This window comes from Electrophorus electricus, chromosome 2 (assembly GCF_041902795.1).
Source record: "Electrophorus electricus isolate QZ-2024a chromosome 2, ASM4190279v1, whole genome shotgun sequence".
Lineage (NCBI taxonomy): Eukaryota > Metazoa > Chordata > Actinopteri > Gymnotiformes > Gymnotidae > Electrophorus > Electrophorus electricus.
Window position 1 is genome coordinate 27,142,996 of NC_137498.1, and position 16,558 is coordinate 27,159,553.

The window sequence follows — 16,558 nt, forward strand, 5'->3', positions numbered from 1 at the left end:
TACCCCTCCCTTTCTCTTTCTCTCTCCCTGTCTTTCTCTACGCACAAGAGTGGCTCATGGCTCGTACAGGAACGGCTCGTGGCTCGCACGGGAACGGCTCGTGGCTCAGGCATGCATAGAACATCTAATCTTTACTAACCTTGCTTCTGTCCCTTCTACGTAGACCCTTAGAACATGCCTCACTTTTCCCCATCATCCTGTAGATTTAGATACTAGATATAGGACAATATCTCAATAAAGTGGAACTCTCTTGATTCACAAGCCTGGTGTCAGTGTCTCTTAACCTCCCCAGATCCAGCTACAGAGGATGGAGGGCAGAGGGTAACTTAGAGGAGATCGAACCTGAAGTACTGGTCATTTTGAACCAGTTTCTAACAGAGGCTTTTTTTTATTTGCAGATATGCCCATTTAGGGGTAAATTTAAAGGACCAAAGACAAAGTTAAATGTAGCATTCCTGTCCCCACGGGTGAGGCGAGTCTCAGACTGTTACCGGCCTCACAGAAGAGGACAGCAGCTAGACTCTTCTAGCCCAGTTAGTGAGCTGTTCCTAAAACTGATGGCTTTATTTTGCTAAAAAAAATTATTAAATCACACAAACACAGTAACATTAGGCCTATCTAAACGGTATAATTTATATACCCTTATATACTAATGATTATTTCTCCAGTTTTAAAAAAAAGCCAAAACCAATGGACTAGAACAAGTCATGTTTCGGGTTTTTGTTTTTTATCAAAAACTAATCGCATTTCATGCTTCATTATTAATTATATGCTTTATCACCAAGTGCTTATGCGCTAGGTGTTTTGGAGATCTAAAAATCGAATCTCATTCTAATGTTTACGTTTGTCGAATGGCGGTACGTTTGGGTAAAAATGGACAATTACCGACTATGTCTATTACCGAAGCAACTCTCGTAGTCACGTGGTTTCTGTACGGCGTACACCGTCCATTTCACTTCCTCCTATTTCGTTCAGAGCGTTGGATGTTTATTGCCAATTTCAGATGATGTAACTAGCTACCATCTCATTATTTAAGGTACTTTTTAAATATTTCACAGTACGTAAATAATGTTTGAATGTGCTTATGATACAAAATTGAGGCTGATTTGTTCATTGATCTGGATTTTGGTCAAAGTGCCACTGGGAGGTAGCTAACTAAGGTCCTATTTTTTTCTGAACCCGAAAGCGGCTATGATGGAGTCAGTAGCGCGCCCATAGCAAAACGTGGGACTACTTAGCTAGTTACCTTACTATGCCTTGTGCTATAGCTAAATTACGTTTTTTGTATGGGCTCCATATTGTGAATGAGTGTAACAAGCATCACGATGGATTTGGCGATTACATAGCATATTGTGGGGGAATACTCTGAAGCGCTTTCCCAAGGTGAACCTACTTAGCGTTATCTAACTAGCTGTCTAGGAAGACATTTTACTTTTCGTGATATTTACAATGCGGTTGGGCAACCGATTAGTGAGAGCAGCTCCCTAGCCTAGCCAACGTTATATGGGTCATCAGTAACACAGTTTTCTTTAGTTAACTTTATCCTAGTGACTAGGATAGCTAACAGCTAGCTGGGATAGCTATCGCTTCGTTGCATAGATAAAGAACTGCGCATGTAGGCGGTCGAAAGATATATACGATCTTTCTAACAGCGGAAATGTTTTTCTCTTGAAAGAATTCCTCAGCATGATGAATGCATTACTGAGCAAGCTAGTTCAGATAGCGCTTTTGTTAGATAGATAACCATAGCTACCTTCTCTTCTGCTTTTATTTACAGCGTTACGTAGCTATGTAGCCATCAGATTTTTTTCTATCGGAGTATCCTTTTGTAATTGGATGACACTTTACTTTCATATTAATAATGCACATTCCTAATGTTTCAAGCATATTAGGAGATTTCAAAATTTGAGCCAATGTGGAAGATTTTTCTTTACTTTATGAATGTTACGAATAATGGTGTGCGAGGGCCCCATTTGAATTAAAAGTAATAAATAATGGTGGTTTCTCACATGCAGTCCAGAGAAAACGAGGCGTGGGGAGGATTGTGGCACAGTAAAAGAATAAAGGTAAAAATGGACTCCAGCTTCAGGGTAGTTAGTTGTTCCTAAGGCAACTAATTTATTGTATGCTCTTTGGTGGTATTCAGTAAAAACCTTTTTCTGTTTTTCTCTTCCACTCTTGGTGATTTGAGTATAATATATTCCATGATGGAATATAAGATGCAAAAACAGCTGTTTTTGAAATTGCTGTTTCTCTGATGTCATGACAACAAACTCATTAAAAAAACTCTCCATGTCAAGAAAAGTTTAGCCCTGCCTAATTTTACATTGCAGATCTTAGGCATGTTTCATTTCTGTGTGACTTTTGAATAAGGAACATTGCAGGCAATGTGAATAGAGCTCAATTATCTTATATCTGTCTTAAAGGCTCAGTAATTTAAACATCTTGTTTAATTTGAAGTGATAAAGAGAGGTTGGGTAATGGTCATGTAAAAATTTCTTAGGACTTTTTTTTGGAACATAAATCCACAGAAATGTTGTAAGTGGACATGAAGAAAAATAGAAAAAAATGTGGTATATGGGCCTTGAGCTGGCAGATTTTACAGCCTGTGGCTAATCTATACATGTTTATGCATTTCCTCTGTGACAGTACAGCGATGAAGATTGAAGAGGAAGAAGAGGAGGTGGACATAGCAGAGGAACAGCTACGGCACTGGGTGTGCACGGAGGTGGAGAAGGATGAACGAGTGGCTCGGAGGCGTGCGCAGCTTGCACAGGTGGAGGAGTGGGTGAAGCAGAAGGAGAGGGAGGCCACCTACACCCGCCTGCTGTACAGCAATGCCTGCGAGTGAGTGCGCTCTGCTGGCGCTACCTTATGTCAAGGCTCTTGTGTGATTGTGTTTGACAGGACAGAAAAAGTAACAACAACATTAAAAGATAACTGATCCTAGGTCAGAATGCTTGCTCAGAGGATATTTATGCATTTGATCACAGAGCCAGTTGCCTGGTAAGAACTCTAAGGTCTGGCAGTTTTCACTTTGTTGAATGTGTTTCTTTAGTCATAATTTAGTTGAATTGTGTAAGTAATGACACTAACTTAAGCATGGTGTGTAAATCAAGGACCATTGTAAACACTCCAGGACCTCTGGGTATAAATTGCCAGAATAAGTCTGTTCATAGGAAATCGGCCCTTACTTTTCATTATTTAATGGGTACTCTAAAGGACATTGTGATGGCTGAGACATATGGAATTGTTTTTGTCCTCATTAGGGGGAACTGTCAGGTCTAGTGTTCCTTCTAGACAATTTCTGGTGAGCATGTGTGTCAGAAACAGACAACTATAAACAACACCTATTCAGACTGCTGGGAGACACACTGTTCCAAAAGTGCACAAGAGTAACATGAATTTATAAAAAGCTGATTTTTCTGTGTGACCCTACATTCAGTCTCAGTATAATCCACTGAACAACTTGATGAACTACTTGAGGTAAGAGATTATTGTAGTAAAAGCACTGTAGCAAGTTTTAAAGTATCGCCATTTAAGAAGGTGCACTGCACTTGGATGTTTGATTCAATACAGTGTGGTATTTGGAATAAAGCAACGGGGGTTTGCCTCATCCGAACATGAGTGGTGCTTCTGCAACATATGTTGCCCTAAACTGAAGGAAGGGTTGTAGAATTTATTACTATTTATAAAATATAAAACTTTATTTCTATATTTAACTTTATCTGTTCTCTAGAACATATTGTTTTTGGCCCCCAAGGTTTGGAAGGGAACCCCCAACATATTAGCACTCTCCTGAACTGGAGGGATCAACACTGGGAAAATAACTGGACCAAAATAACTATTTTTATTATTTCCAATGCAAGGCTCTCAGTCTGACACAGTGTTGTATATTTGGGCATGCCTGTATGTCTGAGTAAGAAAGAAATACAGAATGTAAAGTATTTCAGTCTGTAGTGTGTGGTTTGTTTGTTTTTTTTTTTGCAAGTCACAATTAGGATCTTTGCAGAAGTGGCTCGGTGCATTAGCATAAAGAATAGAATTCATGGCTTCCAATTGGCATCAGATACAAATAGTACATGCTACAAAGCAGGTTCTGCACAGATCTTGCTGTCAAATTAAAGCACAGATGTAAACATGACTCCAAGAGTATGATCACATTGGTGTTCTCATTGAAAGAAGATTTTAAAAAGTGTTTTCTCATCAGTTTGAGGCAGAAATTACTTAGGTTTTATGTGCTGCAAGGGTGCGTCCAGATTTCTATTCATTCCTCAGATGGGGTAAATGACAAGGTGGATGAAGTGTAGGAACAGTTGGCCTGTATTGGTATAGATTGAAGTGTAGGAAAAGGTGTATGAAATAGACGATGTAGCGGAGGCTGAAGTGGATTGAGAGAAAGGTGTAGTAAGATTCAGGACACGTGTATTTAGGGGAAATTTGGGATTTGAGTGAGCAAGGGCCACAGAGCCAGTTGTGATAGAGATCAAATGTGCCATGATGTGATCAGTTATTAGAAACAGTACAATTTGTATGAGGCCAACACATTGTCATATTGTGGCCATTCATTGTTCTGCAAGATATCCTACAAATTCTGCTTTAGTTGTAATAATTAGAAGGTGCCACTTTTTTGTGTGTTCTTTCCCTATTTGCAACCCCATGTCTAAAATCCTGGACACACCACTGTCATTAAAAAGCTTGCTATCACTGTAGAGCCTATTGCTGTAAAGCTTTCAGTGTGAAACTGTGTGGCAGTATATAATCTTTATTTGTATCCGTGATGAGTTATGTAGTGACACCATAATCCAGTGTCATTTTATTTTAAATCAGGTCAGTCCTCGAGTGCGAGTCTGTGATGAAGGGGCTGTATGGAATGCTGGGATTAGAGTATCGAGACACAGACTCAGAAGAAGATGAAGGGGCCAAGTCAACCGAGATTGTCATTCAGATTGAGGATGAAGACCATGATGTAGAGGTTGAAAGTGATGAGGATGATGATTATGTGGTCATTGATCTTGGTGGTAAGAGATGTTTTTGCCCCCATATTTCAATAGCAAAGTTTTGCAGCATGTTAAAAATTAAAGTTATATTTGTTGGTTTGCATTTAGCACTATACATATTCCTGTCACTATGTTTCACTGATACATAATATTTAGCATTCTTTCCCATGCAACACGCAGCATTCAGGTTAATCTCTGATAGACATCTGTGTTGAATGTGGTCCAAATCCATCATTGACCACCTCCAAATATGGTTTATGTAATGTCCTCACAATCTGATAACAGACAGCTCTGACAGTATACAATGGATTTCAGTTTTCAATTTGTCTTTGTCAATATGGGTGATATGTTGATGTTAAGGATAAAGGGAGGCATTTCGTTTTTGTAATTTCTTAAAATATAAGTATCTCTCGCTTTCTGACATCAGAATTTATCTGCATCCATCATTTTAGCTACTGTACCAGAATCATTGGAGGATGAATCAAAGGTGAGAAGATGTAATTTGGAACTCCAAAACTTGTTGCAAAACTCATAGTTGCTTCTGCTAAAATGTCTTTTTCTCCATGCTATTTCCTCTGTTCTCCATTTCTCTCATATTCAGGAACAGTCTACAAGAATTCAATCTTCTGTAGAGGTCTTAGATTCTAAAGTTAAAAAACCTGAGACTGTCCCTACGACCACCATGAATCTAACCACAACCTCTACACCCTATAAAAACATTGCTGAATTCTTTAGGCAGTTCACCGATGCGTCACAAATGAACAGGGAACCTAGCCCTTCTAGAACTCCAGAACTATCTATTGATTCTTTAGAAACCATCAAGACTAGAGATTCCCCTGTAAACATTAGTTGTATGTCCTCAACCAGTGACTTACCTGCCTTAACACTCCAAATCAGAAGCTCTCCCTCCCATCCCACAAACCCTTCTACAAATGAAATTATGGATACCCCTCCACTGATCACAGCTTGTGCAGTCATAAATGGAACAGAACATCTTGAAACTTCAGCCAGTGAAGCATCTGCTTGTAGAAAACAAGATATTGATGCATCAGCACAGACTGTTGCCTCTACCATACCTTCTACACCAGCAGCAACATCAGCTTTTACCCCTGGATCATCAGAAAAGATCTTAATAAATGCAACACTCACCTCTGGTATCAAAAGCTCAAGTGCACACGTTGGTAAAACCACAGTCATAGAACAGGCTAAGAGCAATCCTAAACTTGGCAACAACTTTTCAACCTCAGTATCTTGCAGTACTCCAACACCCTCTAAGACATCTAAAAAAGCCACACCCTCTGAAAAGAGTAAGGGTAAGCTCAACAAGACTGCGAGCTCCATCCCAGCATCCAAAACTAAAGAAACTACCTCCATCACTACGGCCAGCCCTCAGCATGCTGAGGCAGATGCCAAATCTTTGCCCAAGGCTTCCCAATCAGTCGCAAGTACTTTGACTTCTTCTATATCTCCACACTCTACTGGAGGTGGGATATCATTTCTTCCTCTGGTTCCTACTGACTTTGTCGTTACTTTAATTTTTATCCTCTGCATTTATTTGTACATTCCTCTTTATTTTAATACCGAATAACTGAGACTCTTTGTTCTTTTCCATCATCTGTCTTTTTAGTCTCTAAGGCATCATCTGTCACATGCTGTGTATCTACCCATATTCAGCAAAAGGTGGAGCTGAAGGTTAACATGAGCATTCTTGGAAAGCGCAGGACTAAAACATGGCATCTAGGAACAATTGTAGAGATCAGAACAACAGGTAAAATTCATTGAAAGTACAACAAATAAAGCCTGCAACAATTCTTCAGTGAAAAACTGAACCTTCTCACCAAATATGTTTTGGCACACAGGCCTTCATGAAGGTTAAAATCAGAGTTATTTTTAAGACTAATTGAAGGCATATGTCATAAATTGAGAGACAATCAACAGTGTTATAGAAACATTAAGGCACCTTTTAACCGCTCAAAATATAAACCACCTTTTTCCTTGTAGCTGATTTAGCTTATTGCTGACTGATCTTTTTAATGTTTTTGCTGGACCTGAGTCTGACATTTGGACAAATTTTGCCTTTTTTTTTTTTTTGTTCTGTCAGAGACTGGACAGAGGTATAAGGTCCAGTTTGAGCAGGGTAAAGGGAAGAGTGTATTATCTGGTCATCATTTGGCATATGTTGGCTCACCTATGCTGAAAGATCTTTTTGTGGGTTGCCGAGTTGTGGCCTGCTATAAAGAGGAACACCAGTCTTGGCTTCATGCTGCTGTAGTGACGGAGATGCCCGATCGCAAGAACCGTATGAGGTGTGTTTTTGTGTGTTCTGTATATGTTGTATATCTTGTAGACTGAATTCTTATTGATCACAGCCTGAAATAGAGGCTGACTGTTTCTAACCTCTAGTACTGTACCAAGATTGTTTCTCATTTGTATGCTTTCCATGTGTCAGTGCTATTTAACACTACTTTTTTAAAAATTAAAGCCAATACCTCTGGTACATGTCTGTCGTTGATGTGTTTAGGTTCCTGGTGTTTTTTGATGATGGCCGTCCAGCATACGTGGCCCTGCCTGACCTCCATCTGGTCTGCACACCTCGTAAGGAGGGGAACACACACACACACACACACACACACAGACTCCCTCTCATTTTCTTATTCTATATCTAATCTTCCTATACCTGGCAACTCACTCTCGCAATGATCTAACTGTATTGACTGCTCTCTTGCCATGTGGCTCAGTTCCACTCACCTTCTCTTCTCCTACAGTGAAGAATGTTTGTGAAGACATAGAGGACAAGGCATGCCGCATGCAGGTGGAAGAATATTTGCAGGCGTATCCGAACCCCATCTTTGTGGTGGTGCAACTGGGGCAGGAGAGCAAGGCAGAGTGTGAGGGCAAGTTGGAATCCTGCACTATCACCCAGGTGGATTGCAGCTTGATCCAAGTCTGCTACAAGGTGGGAGCGCCTCCAAGGCCTAGTTTTCGTACTGCTTTTATATGGAGTTAGACTGTGAGGCTTTCTCATGAGTAAGCATTTTTTCCCCTTTTTAAAATTGGCACTCAAAGGGACTTATTCAAAGGGACTTCAATATTTATCAGTATGACACTGTACTCCATGGTAATTGAACCCATGACCTTGCTGTTGCTAGTAGCTTGCTCTACTTGCTCTGCCAAATGAGATACAGTGTCAATGTAAATCTACCTCTGTGTGTTTGACTGTTTTGTGTCTCTTGTTTCAGAAAAATGAGGAAAAGGAGTGGTTATATAAAGGCTCAAATAGACTAGAGCACATTCAAAGAATTAAGAAGAAAATGGCTGAGAAGAAAAAGGAACAGTCTTCAAACCAAGGTTGTCTATGCGTGTTTATCTGTCTCATGGCAGAGAGAGAAACTGTGTTTATTAACACTCTTCTTTTTTTTTTCTCCTTCTCTCATCTTGTCCATCATTCAGGTCGATTTATTCAGAGGAACAATTTACCTACTACTACAGCTGCCACCTCAATACAACCTTCAACTACAGTTGTGTTAAAACCGTCTGCTTCTCAAAGTGTGCCCCACGCTGTTGCCACAGTCACATCTTCATCACTTATAGCAAAGGCAGCCATACCTATTTCACAACCTACGGTCACACTCCATCGAATTAATTTGTCTACATCCACCATACCAGTGGTCTCCGTATCGAAAGCCAGCCAACCTACAGAACCTGCAGCCACCTGTTCACCTAAAACGGGGTAGGTTTTTATGCTTGCATGTTTTAGTTTGACTCAGCATTGTGTCATGGGTAAATGTTGTCTGTGTACAAATTAGAGCTGGCTGACAGGCATAAGTCACCAAGGAAGCATGTATTGCCCCTTATTTTCTCAAACTCGGAACTGGCAACAACTGAAAATGAGAGTTTAAAAAAAGTTGGTCCTGTCTCTCAGTACTAAACGTCCTGCTACTGAGGAGGACCTCCAGACTAGCCAAGCCCTTGCTTTTGAGGCCCGCCTGAAGTATGTGCCTCACCGCTGCTGCCCAGCCTGTCTGAATCACACAAGGCCAATGAGGAAGGACGAGCACCGTGGCAAGAACCCACTGCTTATCCCTCTGCTCTACGGCTTTCGCCGTATGACGGCTAGAAAACGCCTGGAGGGCAAGGTGAGTGATTTAGCAGGCATGAATAGAATCTCCATCGGCAGAATTCCAACAAAAATTCTGCTGAATTTGAATGAAGCTGTCACTGCCGTGCTTACATAAGAGGTGTTCATTCTGAGGTAAATAAAAAGCCTCAGTATAAGCTTGGTAGCTCACTTGACAACATGTTTAAAATTAGATTTAAATTGGATTGCAAAGGAGGAAACCACATTTATCTCCATGGATATTTGTGAGGGACAGAGCGTAGTAATTTTCTAATTACTTTTATGAGTATGAGGGAGTGTTATTTTGTAAAGTTTGTCGGCACTTGGTGGATTACCTGAAGAGATGGCTGCTGCTGGAACCTCTGAAGTCGCTCAAGTGCAAAAATGGCAAAGTGATTTAGGTAAGCACTATCTTCACTGGCTAATATACCGAATTCATTTTAAATGTGTTCCAAATGTGTTTTCATTTATGATTAAGAAATAAGGGAGTGTCAGTCACTTTACAGATGGTGTGGCTAGCGAATTACTTATCTCTCAATTTATTTTGTATAATGCTTTTTACAACAGTTGTCACAAAGCAGCTTTATAAATGTCCGAGTCCAAGCCCCAAGTGAGCAAGCCAAGGGCAACAGTGGCAAGGAAAATCTCCCTAGAGCATGAGGAAGAAACCTTTAATATGCTTTGTGAGACAGTCTGCAGGATTTTTGCAAGTTAGCTGTATTATTTAAGACAAAATGAGGATTGTCTAATAGAACTATTCTTTACTACTTCAAGTTCAAGTTCGGTTTATTGTCACATACATAGTCATACACAGTATAACGCGCAGTGAAATGGTGGAGAGTGCTGTGTCCAAACTGAGGAAGAGAAACGGGTGCATAGAGAAAAATATATATATGCAGATAAATATATATATATATTCTATGTATATATTTTCTATGTATGTACAAAAATACTTCTGCTAATGTATAGTAATGACTCCTTAAATTGATGATTACTGCAAAAACTTTGCTTAGTGAAATGTTACTTGTGATATTAGGAACATTTGTGTGAATTTGTTTGCATGGTTATTTGATTTTAATGTGTTTTTCTTGACATTTTTTTCTTTATTGTCCAGTACAACTCAGGACTCAGACTGATACCTTTTACTTCTCCAAGACCCCATCCATTGCTGAGAGGAAGGAGTTTGTATTGGATTTCAACAGGGCTTTTGTTGAGGCAGATACTGCACTGAAGAAATTCCCAAGGCTGGCTGCTTTTTTTGCAGAATTACTACAAATACTCCGTTCCGGCTCACCTGGTAAACTGCTCCCTGACTATGTTGAGGATGTCAAGTGTGCAGAGGAGAGGAAGTCTATCTGTGTTGATTTAGATAAGACAACAGATAATTGTGTCCTTGCTGTTCTTCTGCAACATACTAGAAAGCCATCTCTGGCAGCAGATATTGTTTTTCTTGAAAATATTTACCACAGTCTCTTAACAATTACAACATCAGTTTCAGTGATCTATGGACTTTTATCACAGATTTGGCAAATTACAAGAAAAAAACTTTAAACACTATTCTTCATGGACTATTTCCTAACACTAATCTGTTTGGCACATTTTGGCCTCATGAAGGAATGGGTGTTCTGCAAGGCAACTCAGCACTGTTTGGTGCTGTGGGACTACATGCAAGCATTGGGCTTGTCTCCTGTCATGCCAATGTTTGCAGTCTTGTTCAAATAGGGTTCATGAATTGAGTTTCTCAAGAATGTTGCAGAGTATGTGGGCCCTTTAAATGCCAACCTTTCCACTGTCCACCGAGGCTTTTTGGGACTCATGAGAGCTACTGGAGATGAGCTCAAGGCCCAGGCCATCTTCTTTGTTCAACATTGTGCAGAGATGCTGACTACCCTCACCAAACTGGAAGAGATATTCAACCCATCCACTGTCACCATCCATAGTCAACTAGATGACCTCCAGATGTTGTTTGAGTATGGCCACATGGCAGGTTGCTGAGGACTGGATCTGAATGAGGAAGAGTGAGTTCCCAGCTCTCATCTCAAGGAAGTTATGGCTGCTCTGCAAGGCTACAGGCTGTGATGGAGAGGAACCCCTGCTTGGAGCTCTTCAAAGCTTTTCTAGTGTTTCATCCATCTAAGGTGGTTAGTCTAAGAAGGAACACTCAGAGCTTTTTCCAAGCTATGCCAAGTCTCAAATGAGGAATGGCACTGCTACCTTCACATTGACAAGAGAGATGCTGCAGAGATCGGACCTGTTTAGAGGTGGGCTGCCAGGAAGGACAGAATGCACACTTTCATCCCATTTGCAGCCCAACCTTTTTATCTTCGTGCACAATATGTATTGAGAGTAGATATGTGTGTGCATATATGTATATATTTGTTTTCTTTTCTTTCCTGTTTATGCATGTCACATTTAGACTACTATTTGAATTTGACCGTATGTGTGTATTCACTCTAAAGAATTAAGAATTTGTAATCTTGGTGATTTAATAAAATTGTTTTGACTAAAAAGCTTTTTCTTGTGATCTGTAATGTGATGTGCACATTTAACCTATTCATAACCTATTCAGTTTTATATATTCAAACACACTGTATATCACTTTGTGGATGTTTAACACTTTAGAAGTGAAATACGCCACACAGCACAACTCCGCATATTTTCCTCCCATGTCACCACAGAAAACCTTAAAATCCAGCAGATTCCTTCTTAGGTGATTCTTTGATTTGCACTTTTAGCAATGTTACTTTGTACTTCTAAAGTTTAAATGGGCAATTTGGTCTTTGGACTGTGAAAAGATGATTTTACTAATAATTCCTTTTTTATGTTTTTGCTTTCCCAGAGTATTACAAGTCCTCATCACAGTCTCCCTGCTCTCTCTCCAGGTGTCCTTCGATGTTTTTTACCGCTCTTCGTGCGGACGGAGCATGAGCAATATGGAAGAGGTGCAGGACTTCCTGTTTGAGTCACGTTGCGACTTCCTTTTCCTGGACATGTTCTGCTTGGACCCTTTTGTGCTGGTGAGACGGGCCCTGCTCCCCTCCTCCATGACCTGCCGGCCCCACCTGATGCTTCCGGACATCTCAGAAGGGAAAGAGGTGATACCTGTCCCCTGTGTTAATGAAGTTGACTCCACCCCTCTGCCCCTTGTGACCTACACCAGACACAGGACACCTGGCCCTGGTGTCTTCATCAACACCAGTCTTGACTTCATGATGGGTTGTGACTGTATGGACGGCTGCCGAGACAGGTCTGTGTGAACACTGTGTGCCAGATTGTGTTTTATCAGGATTCTAGTGTATGTGCTGGGCTAGATGGCATGTGAGCATTTGAGTTGATGAGCTTAGAAATGAGTTTATGTCCAAATCTAGTGTGGTTCTCCCATTGGTCATGTGACACAGGTCAACGTGCTCCTGTCACCAGCTAACTATAGAAGCCACATCACTGTTCACGGGTGGCCCTGTGGATGCCAATGCCGGATATCTGCATAAACGGCTGACCAGAGACCTGCCGAGTGGGTGAGGGCTGCTTTCTCACCTGTCTGTGGATTTCCTCTTCCGCATGCACAGGATGCCTGGGCAGTGTAATCTGTCAGCACTATTGTCTGTATTTGTGGTGTCTCTTTGCAGGGTGTATGAGTGTAACCCTCTGTGTCGCTGTGACCCATGGATGTGCTGCAACAGGCTGGTGCAGCACGGTCTGCAGCTGCGTCTAGAGGTCTTTATGACTCAACACAAAGGATGGGGCATCCGCTGCCTGGATGACCTCGCCAAAGGGACATTTGTGTGCATTTTCACAGGTGTGAGGGATCTAAATTCATTAACCATGAAATTCATTAATCATGTTTAATACAATAGCTGAATTTCATAGCTTAGATTTTTTTTGGACTAGTAGAAGTATTAAGGATTTTAGTTTTATTAAAGATATTATTAATGAATTACACAGTACTATAAGAGCAAGTCACTCCTTTTACTAAACCAGTACTCTTACACAATAAAAAATATGGTGTATGCAAAGTCTTATGTGGAAAAAGTCAAGAATTAAAGAATTATACTGCAGGTCTTTAATCTGAGTAACTTTGTACCTAGTGTTTTTGACCTGATAACCTTTTCACAAGTTGATTTTACTTATCTTCTAACAATTCTGATATATATAAGCTATAAATATATGCCTGACCATAATTTTTCAAGCAATTAGAGATGTGTAAACGTACCCAGTCAACAGCAGAACTGATTTATAGACACCTACGCATTTCTTCTCCACAGGTAAAATAGTCACGGATGAAATGGTGAGCATGGATAATGCCTTGTCTGGCAATGAGTTCCTGGCTAACCTGGACTTCATTGAAGGAGTAGAGAAACTAAAGGAAGGTTACGAAAGCGAAGCCTATTGCTCTGACAAAGAGGGAGAGAGTGATAAGAAGACTCTTTTGACGATGACAACAGGAGCATTAAAGAAACATGCTAAGTTCAGAAGAGATTCTGATTCTAGCAGTGGTGAAGGTAGTGTATGTGTATGCATGTATTTGAATCTATGTAAGTGTGCTATTGCAGAAAATGCAGAAACATTTAACATATTTGGTTCTTCCACTGGAATCAGTTTGCTTTCTCTTCCATGTTTTCTTAGAAAAGGAAAAAACAAACCAACAGAAGAAGAAAAAGGGAACTGGTAAAATGAAAAAGCAGGGGATGATCACATTTTATATATAATTAAAATTATTGTATACATGGAATAAGAATTAATAGAACGTGGACCAAATTACTGGTATGTTTTGTTGCTTCAAACCTTCACAGCATTTGAGGACATGCTGCTTGAGACCAATCAATCTATCCCCAAATCTCCAAAGCCAATCCCCAAATTCTCAGGGGACCAGACAGAGGTGACATCGTTCATGGCCAAACAGATGAGAAAAAAGGGTCTGACTTCATTGCTGTTCTTCTCTTATATATTATGTGGTTATGGCACTCATAAGTCTGAATTTGCTGTCCCTCAATGTGTCCTCCCTCATGCCCAGGACATAGTGCGATGGGGTTTGCAAGGAAATCCACGCGTCCTTTTGCCATCAAGTCCATTCACAGGAAGGTTCCCACCCAGCAGGGGAAGAGGAGCACATGCGTCAAGAACACTCGAAGCCTGTTCAGTGGAGAGAAGGCCTGCTACCTTATCAATGCCAAGCAGGAAGGCAACATAGCACGCTACATCAATGTGAGAAAAAGGGAGACATCAGAGAAACAGAGAGAGTAGGAAGTCTGTTGCCACCTCATTTTGAAAAGGAAGAAGCTGAATTTCGTGCTGGTATGGGGGTACAAATCAGCTGCTTTTCTATATGGGGAAATGTGGAATGGATGAGTACAGTTTTTTTCATAAAGTGAAGCGTACATGCACTTTGAGACCATCTTCAATGGTTTGCAACCCTTGTAGTGTGTGTGTGTGTGTGTGTGTGTGTGTGTGTGTGTGTGTGTGTGTGTATATATATATATATATATATATATATATATATATATATATATATATATATATATAAAACAATTAGGGGATTGGAAATGTGTGTGCAGAGGTGGAGCCTAGGTTGTGACGAAGGTGTAGCAGAGAGAGGTGATTGAGGGAGTAGTTGTCAACCACACTAGCATAACCAGAAATTTGAGTTTACAGGGAAACAAGGTGTGCAAAAAGCGTACCACAGTGACGTGTAGATCAACTATTATGTAACTTGTGTACACTGTCACTGGCATCAGTGGAGTAAGTGTTGTTGGTAATATTAATGAAAATAATATTTGTCCAAAAAAAAGCATAATTTGAGTATTTATTTTTGTAACACATTTAAAGCCAAAGTGCTGTGTATGCAGTAAATTCATAAAACTTATTGTATAACATCAGTTTCTACATAAAAGCACACTCAACCAAAACTAAACAGTTCAAAAAGCAAACCAGAATTTTTTTTTTCAGTCTCACTTTAAAAGTGGAGACAGCAGATATGTCTGTCACCTTTGAGGCTTAGCCAAGACCTATGACCAGCCAAGAGCAGCTGATCAGAACATCTTGCTTCTGATAAAGGAAGAGAGAAACTTGTCAGTAATACTGTTTGTTCATTAAATATATAATCACTGCCCAAATTATTGTGCATATATGAATATAATTCTTAATATGACCAGTTTTGTTGCTATGTTTATTTTTTGTAACGCATTATAGCAAAACATTGTTAGCCTATGCCTGAACATAACGGTTAACTTCTAAATACAACTGGCCTTACAATGTTATTGCATTTGGATGTGCCAACTATACATGCAAGGCTACACTAGTGGTCCATAAATTAACCTCCAAAAATTAGCAAAGCAAAACTTGGAACCTTTTGTAGGAGTGCAGACCATGACTTGCAAAATGCTCAAACAATGAGTACAAATAACCTACATAGAAAAATAAATATTTAAAAAATCAAGTTTACGGTTTCCTTTTTGGAACCCACATGATGGATCAGTTTAAAATCCTTCAAGCAGATTTTTGGAAACAAGTGAACCTAAAATTTACTGCCGTTAAAAGGTTTTTAGATGTATCAGTGAAATGCTAATAACGGTGAATTTGTCATGTGAATTTGCTAAGAAAACATTGAGAACCTGTTTATGGGAATGTTGCAGATGTTTAATTTGTAGAACAGCACACGTCCTTAAACATGCGTGCCCTCTGCATTTTCTTTGCCCACTCATTGCCCTGTCTCCCTATCTCCACAGCATAGCTGCAGTCCTAACTTGTTTGTTCAGAATGTGTTTGTGGACACGCATGACCTCCGCTTCCCTTGGGTTGCATTCTTCACCAGCAAGTGAGGGGCCCCCCATTTTACACCGCCTTCTCACATTCAAGGACATGAGACATTTCTGAAAAGATTCATTCATGAATCCACTAACTTTGACCCCTCTACCACCTCTTGCAGGCGTATCAAGGCTGGCACGGAGCTCACATGGGACTATAGCTATGAGGTGGGCAGCGTGGAAGGAAAGGTGCTGCTCTGCTGCTGTGGCTCAGATGAGTGCACAGGGAGGCTACTCTGAGGGCTTTCTGCTTGAGGAAAAGAAATCAATAAATCTCAGAATGGAGTACTCTGTTTCAAATGTATATCACACCAGCAAACTGCTGGACCAAAACCACTAGGGATTTGAATGCCTAGTTTGTGTCCTGTAGATATGTTGTTCACAAACTAGTTGATTGGTTCTGAGTGATTTACCCTCAGCATAAACTTTGTTAGTTAGATTGTAACACATACGAGCACTATTGCTAGGACATTAAATTTTGTTCATTGTCTTAATGTGCTGTTTGTTAATAAAACTACGTTTCATTAAAGTAAACTGTTTTTCATTAAATTGTCATTTAATTTTGTGAAAATGTGCCAAAATATCTTGTCACTAGAAGAGAGGATCGGATCAAGGCATACTTCCTGAAATGTTCTATAGCT

The 16,558-nt window shown here is 40.1% G+C and overlaps 2 protein-coding genes across 8 annotated transcripts; both read left to right on the plus strand.

The window, feature by feature from the left end:
- Window positions 1-922: 922 nt before the first annotated feature.
- On the plus strand, window positions 923-16,451 carry setdb1a (SET domain bifurcated histone lysine methyltransferase 1a). 7 transcript variants are annotated; one of them, XM_027002302.3, is made up of 22 exons: window positions 980-1,036; window positions 2,016-2,066; window positions 2,650-2,847; window positions 4,831-5,021; window positions 5,453-5,487; window positions 5,602-6,484; window positions 6,628-6,768; window positions 7,102-7,306; window positions 7,522-7,595; window positions 7,766-7,956; window positions 8,240-8,348; window positions 8,451-8,730; window positions 8,923-9,136; window positions 12,000-12,364; window positions 12,516-12,632; window positions 12,744-12,913; window positions 13,380-13,616; window positions 13,741-13,782; window positions 13,908-14,030; window positions 14,129-14,319; window positions 15,840-15,928; window positions 16,040-16,451. In XM_027002302.3, the coding sequence occupies exons 3-22, from the start codon at window positions 2,657-2,659 to the stop codon at window positions 16,155-16,157; spliced, it is 3,966 nt and encodes a 1,321-aa protein (XP_026858103.2). In that variant the 5' UTR covers window positions 980-1,036; window positions 2,016-2,066; window positions 2,650-2,656; the 3' UTR covers window positions 16,158-16,451. The 7 variants fall into 7 exon arrangements, 5 of the variants coding, with proteins under 5 accessions (XP_026858102.2, XP_081553536.1, XP_081553535.1 ...); XR_014117169.1 differs by lacking the exon at window positions 2,016-2,066 and having other exon boundaries at window positions 923-1,036; window positions 14,129-14,409; window positions 16,040-16,091; XM_027002301.3 differs by lacking the exon at window positions 2,016-2,066 and having other exon boundaries at window positions 923-1,036.
- LOC145651301 (uncharacterized) lies at window positions 9,236-11,970 on the plus strand. Its single transcript, XM_081697457.1, has 3 exons — window positions 9,236-9,518; window positions 10,232-10,414; window positions 10,994-11,970. The coding sequence occupies exons 1-3, from the start codon at window positions 9,461-9,463 to the stop codon at window positions 11,110-11,112; spliced, it is 360 nt and encodes a 119-aa protein (XP_081553583.1). The 5' UTR covers window positions 9,236-9,460; the 3' UTR covers window positions 11,113-11,970.
- Window positions 16,452-16,558: the final 107 nt, after the last annotated feature.

Coding starts and splice junctions, on each gene's coding strand:
- LOC145651301 (XM_081697457.1), top strand. CDS start 9,461: ATGGCTGCTGCTGGAACCTCTGAAGTCGCTCAAGTGCAAAAATGGCAA. Junction 9,519..10,231: donor AAAATGGCAAAGTGATTTAG/GTAAGCACTATC, acceptor TTTATTGTCCAG/TACAACTCAGGACTCAGACT. Junction 10,415..10,993: donor ACTCCGTTCCGGCTCACCTG/GTAAACTGCTCC, acceptor AACATTGTGCAG/AGATGCTGACTACCCTCACC.
- setdb1a (XM_027002301.3), top strand. CDS start 2,657: ATGAAGATTGAAGAGGAAGAAGAGGAGGTGGACATAGCAGAGGAACAG. Junction 7,957..8,239: donor TGATCCAAGTCTGCTACAAG/GTGGGAGCGCCT, acceptor CTCTTGTTTCAG/AAAAATGAGGAAAAGGAGTG. Junction 13,783..13,907: donor GAAGAAGAAAAAGGGAACTG/GTAAAATGAAAA, acceptor AAACCTTCACAG/CATTTGAGGACATGCTGCTT.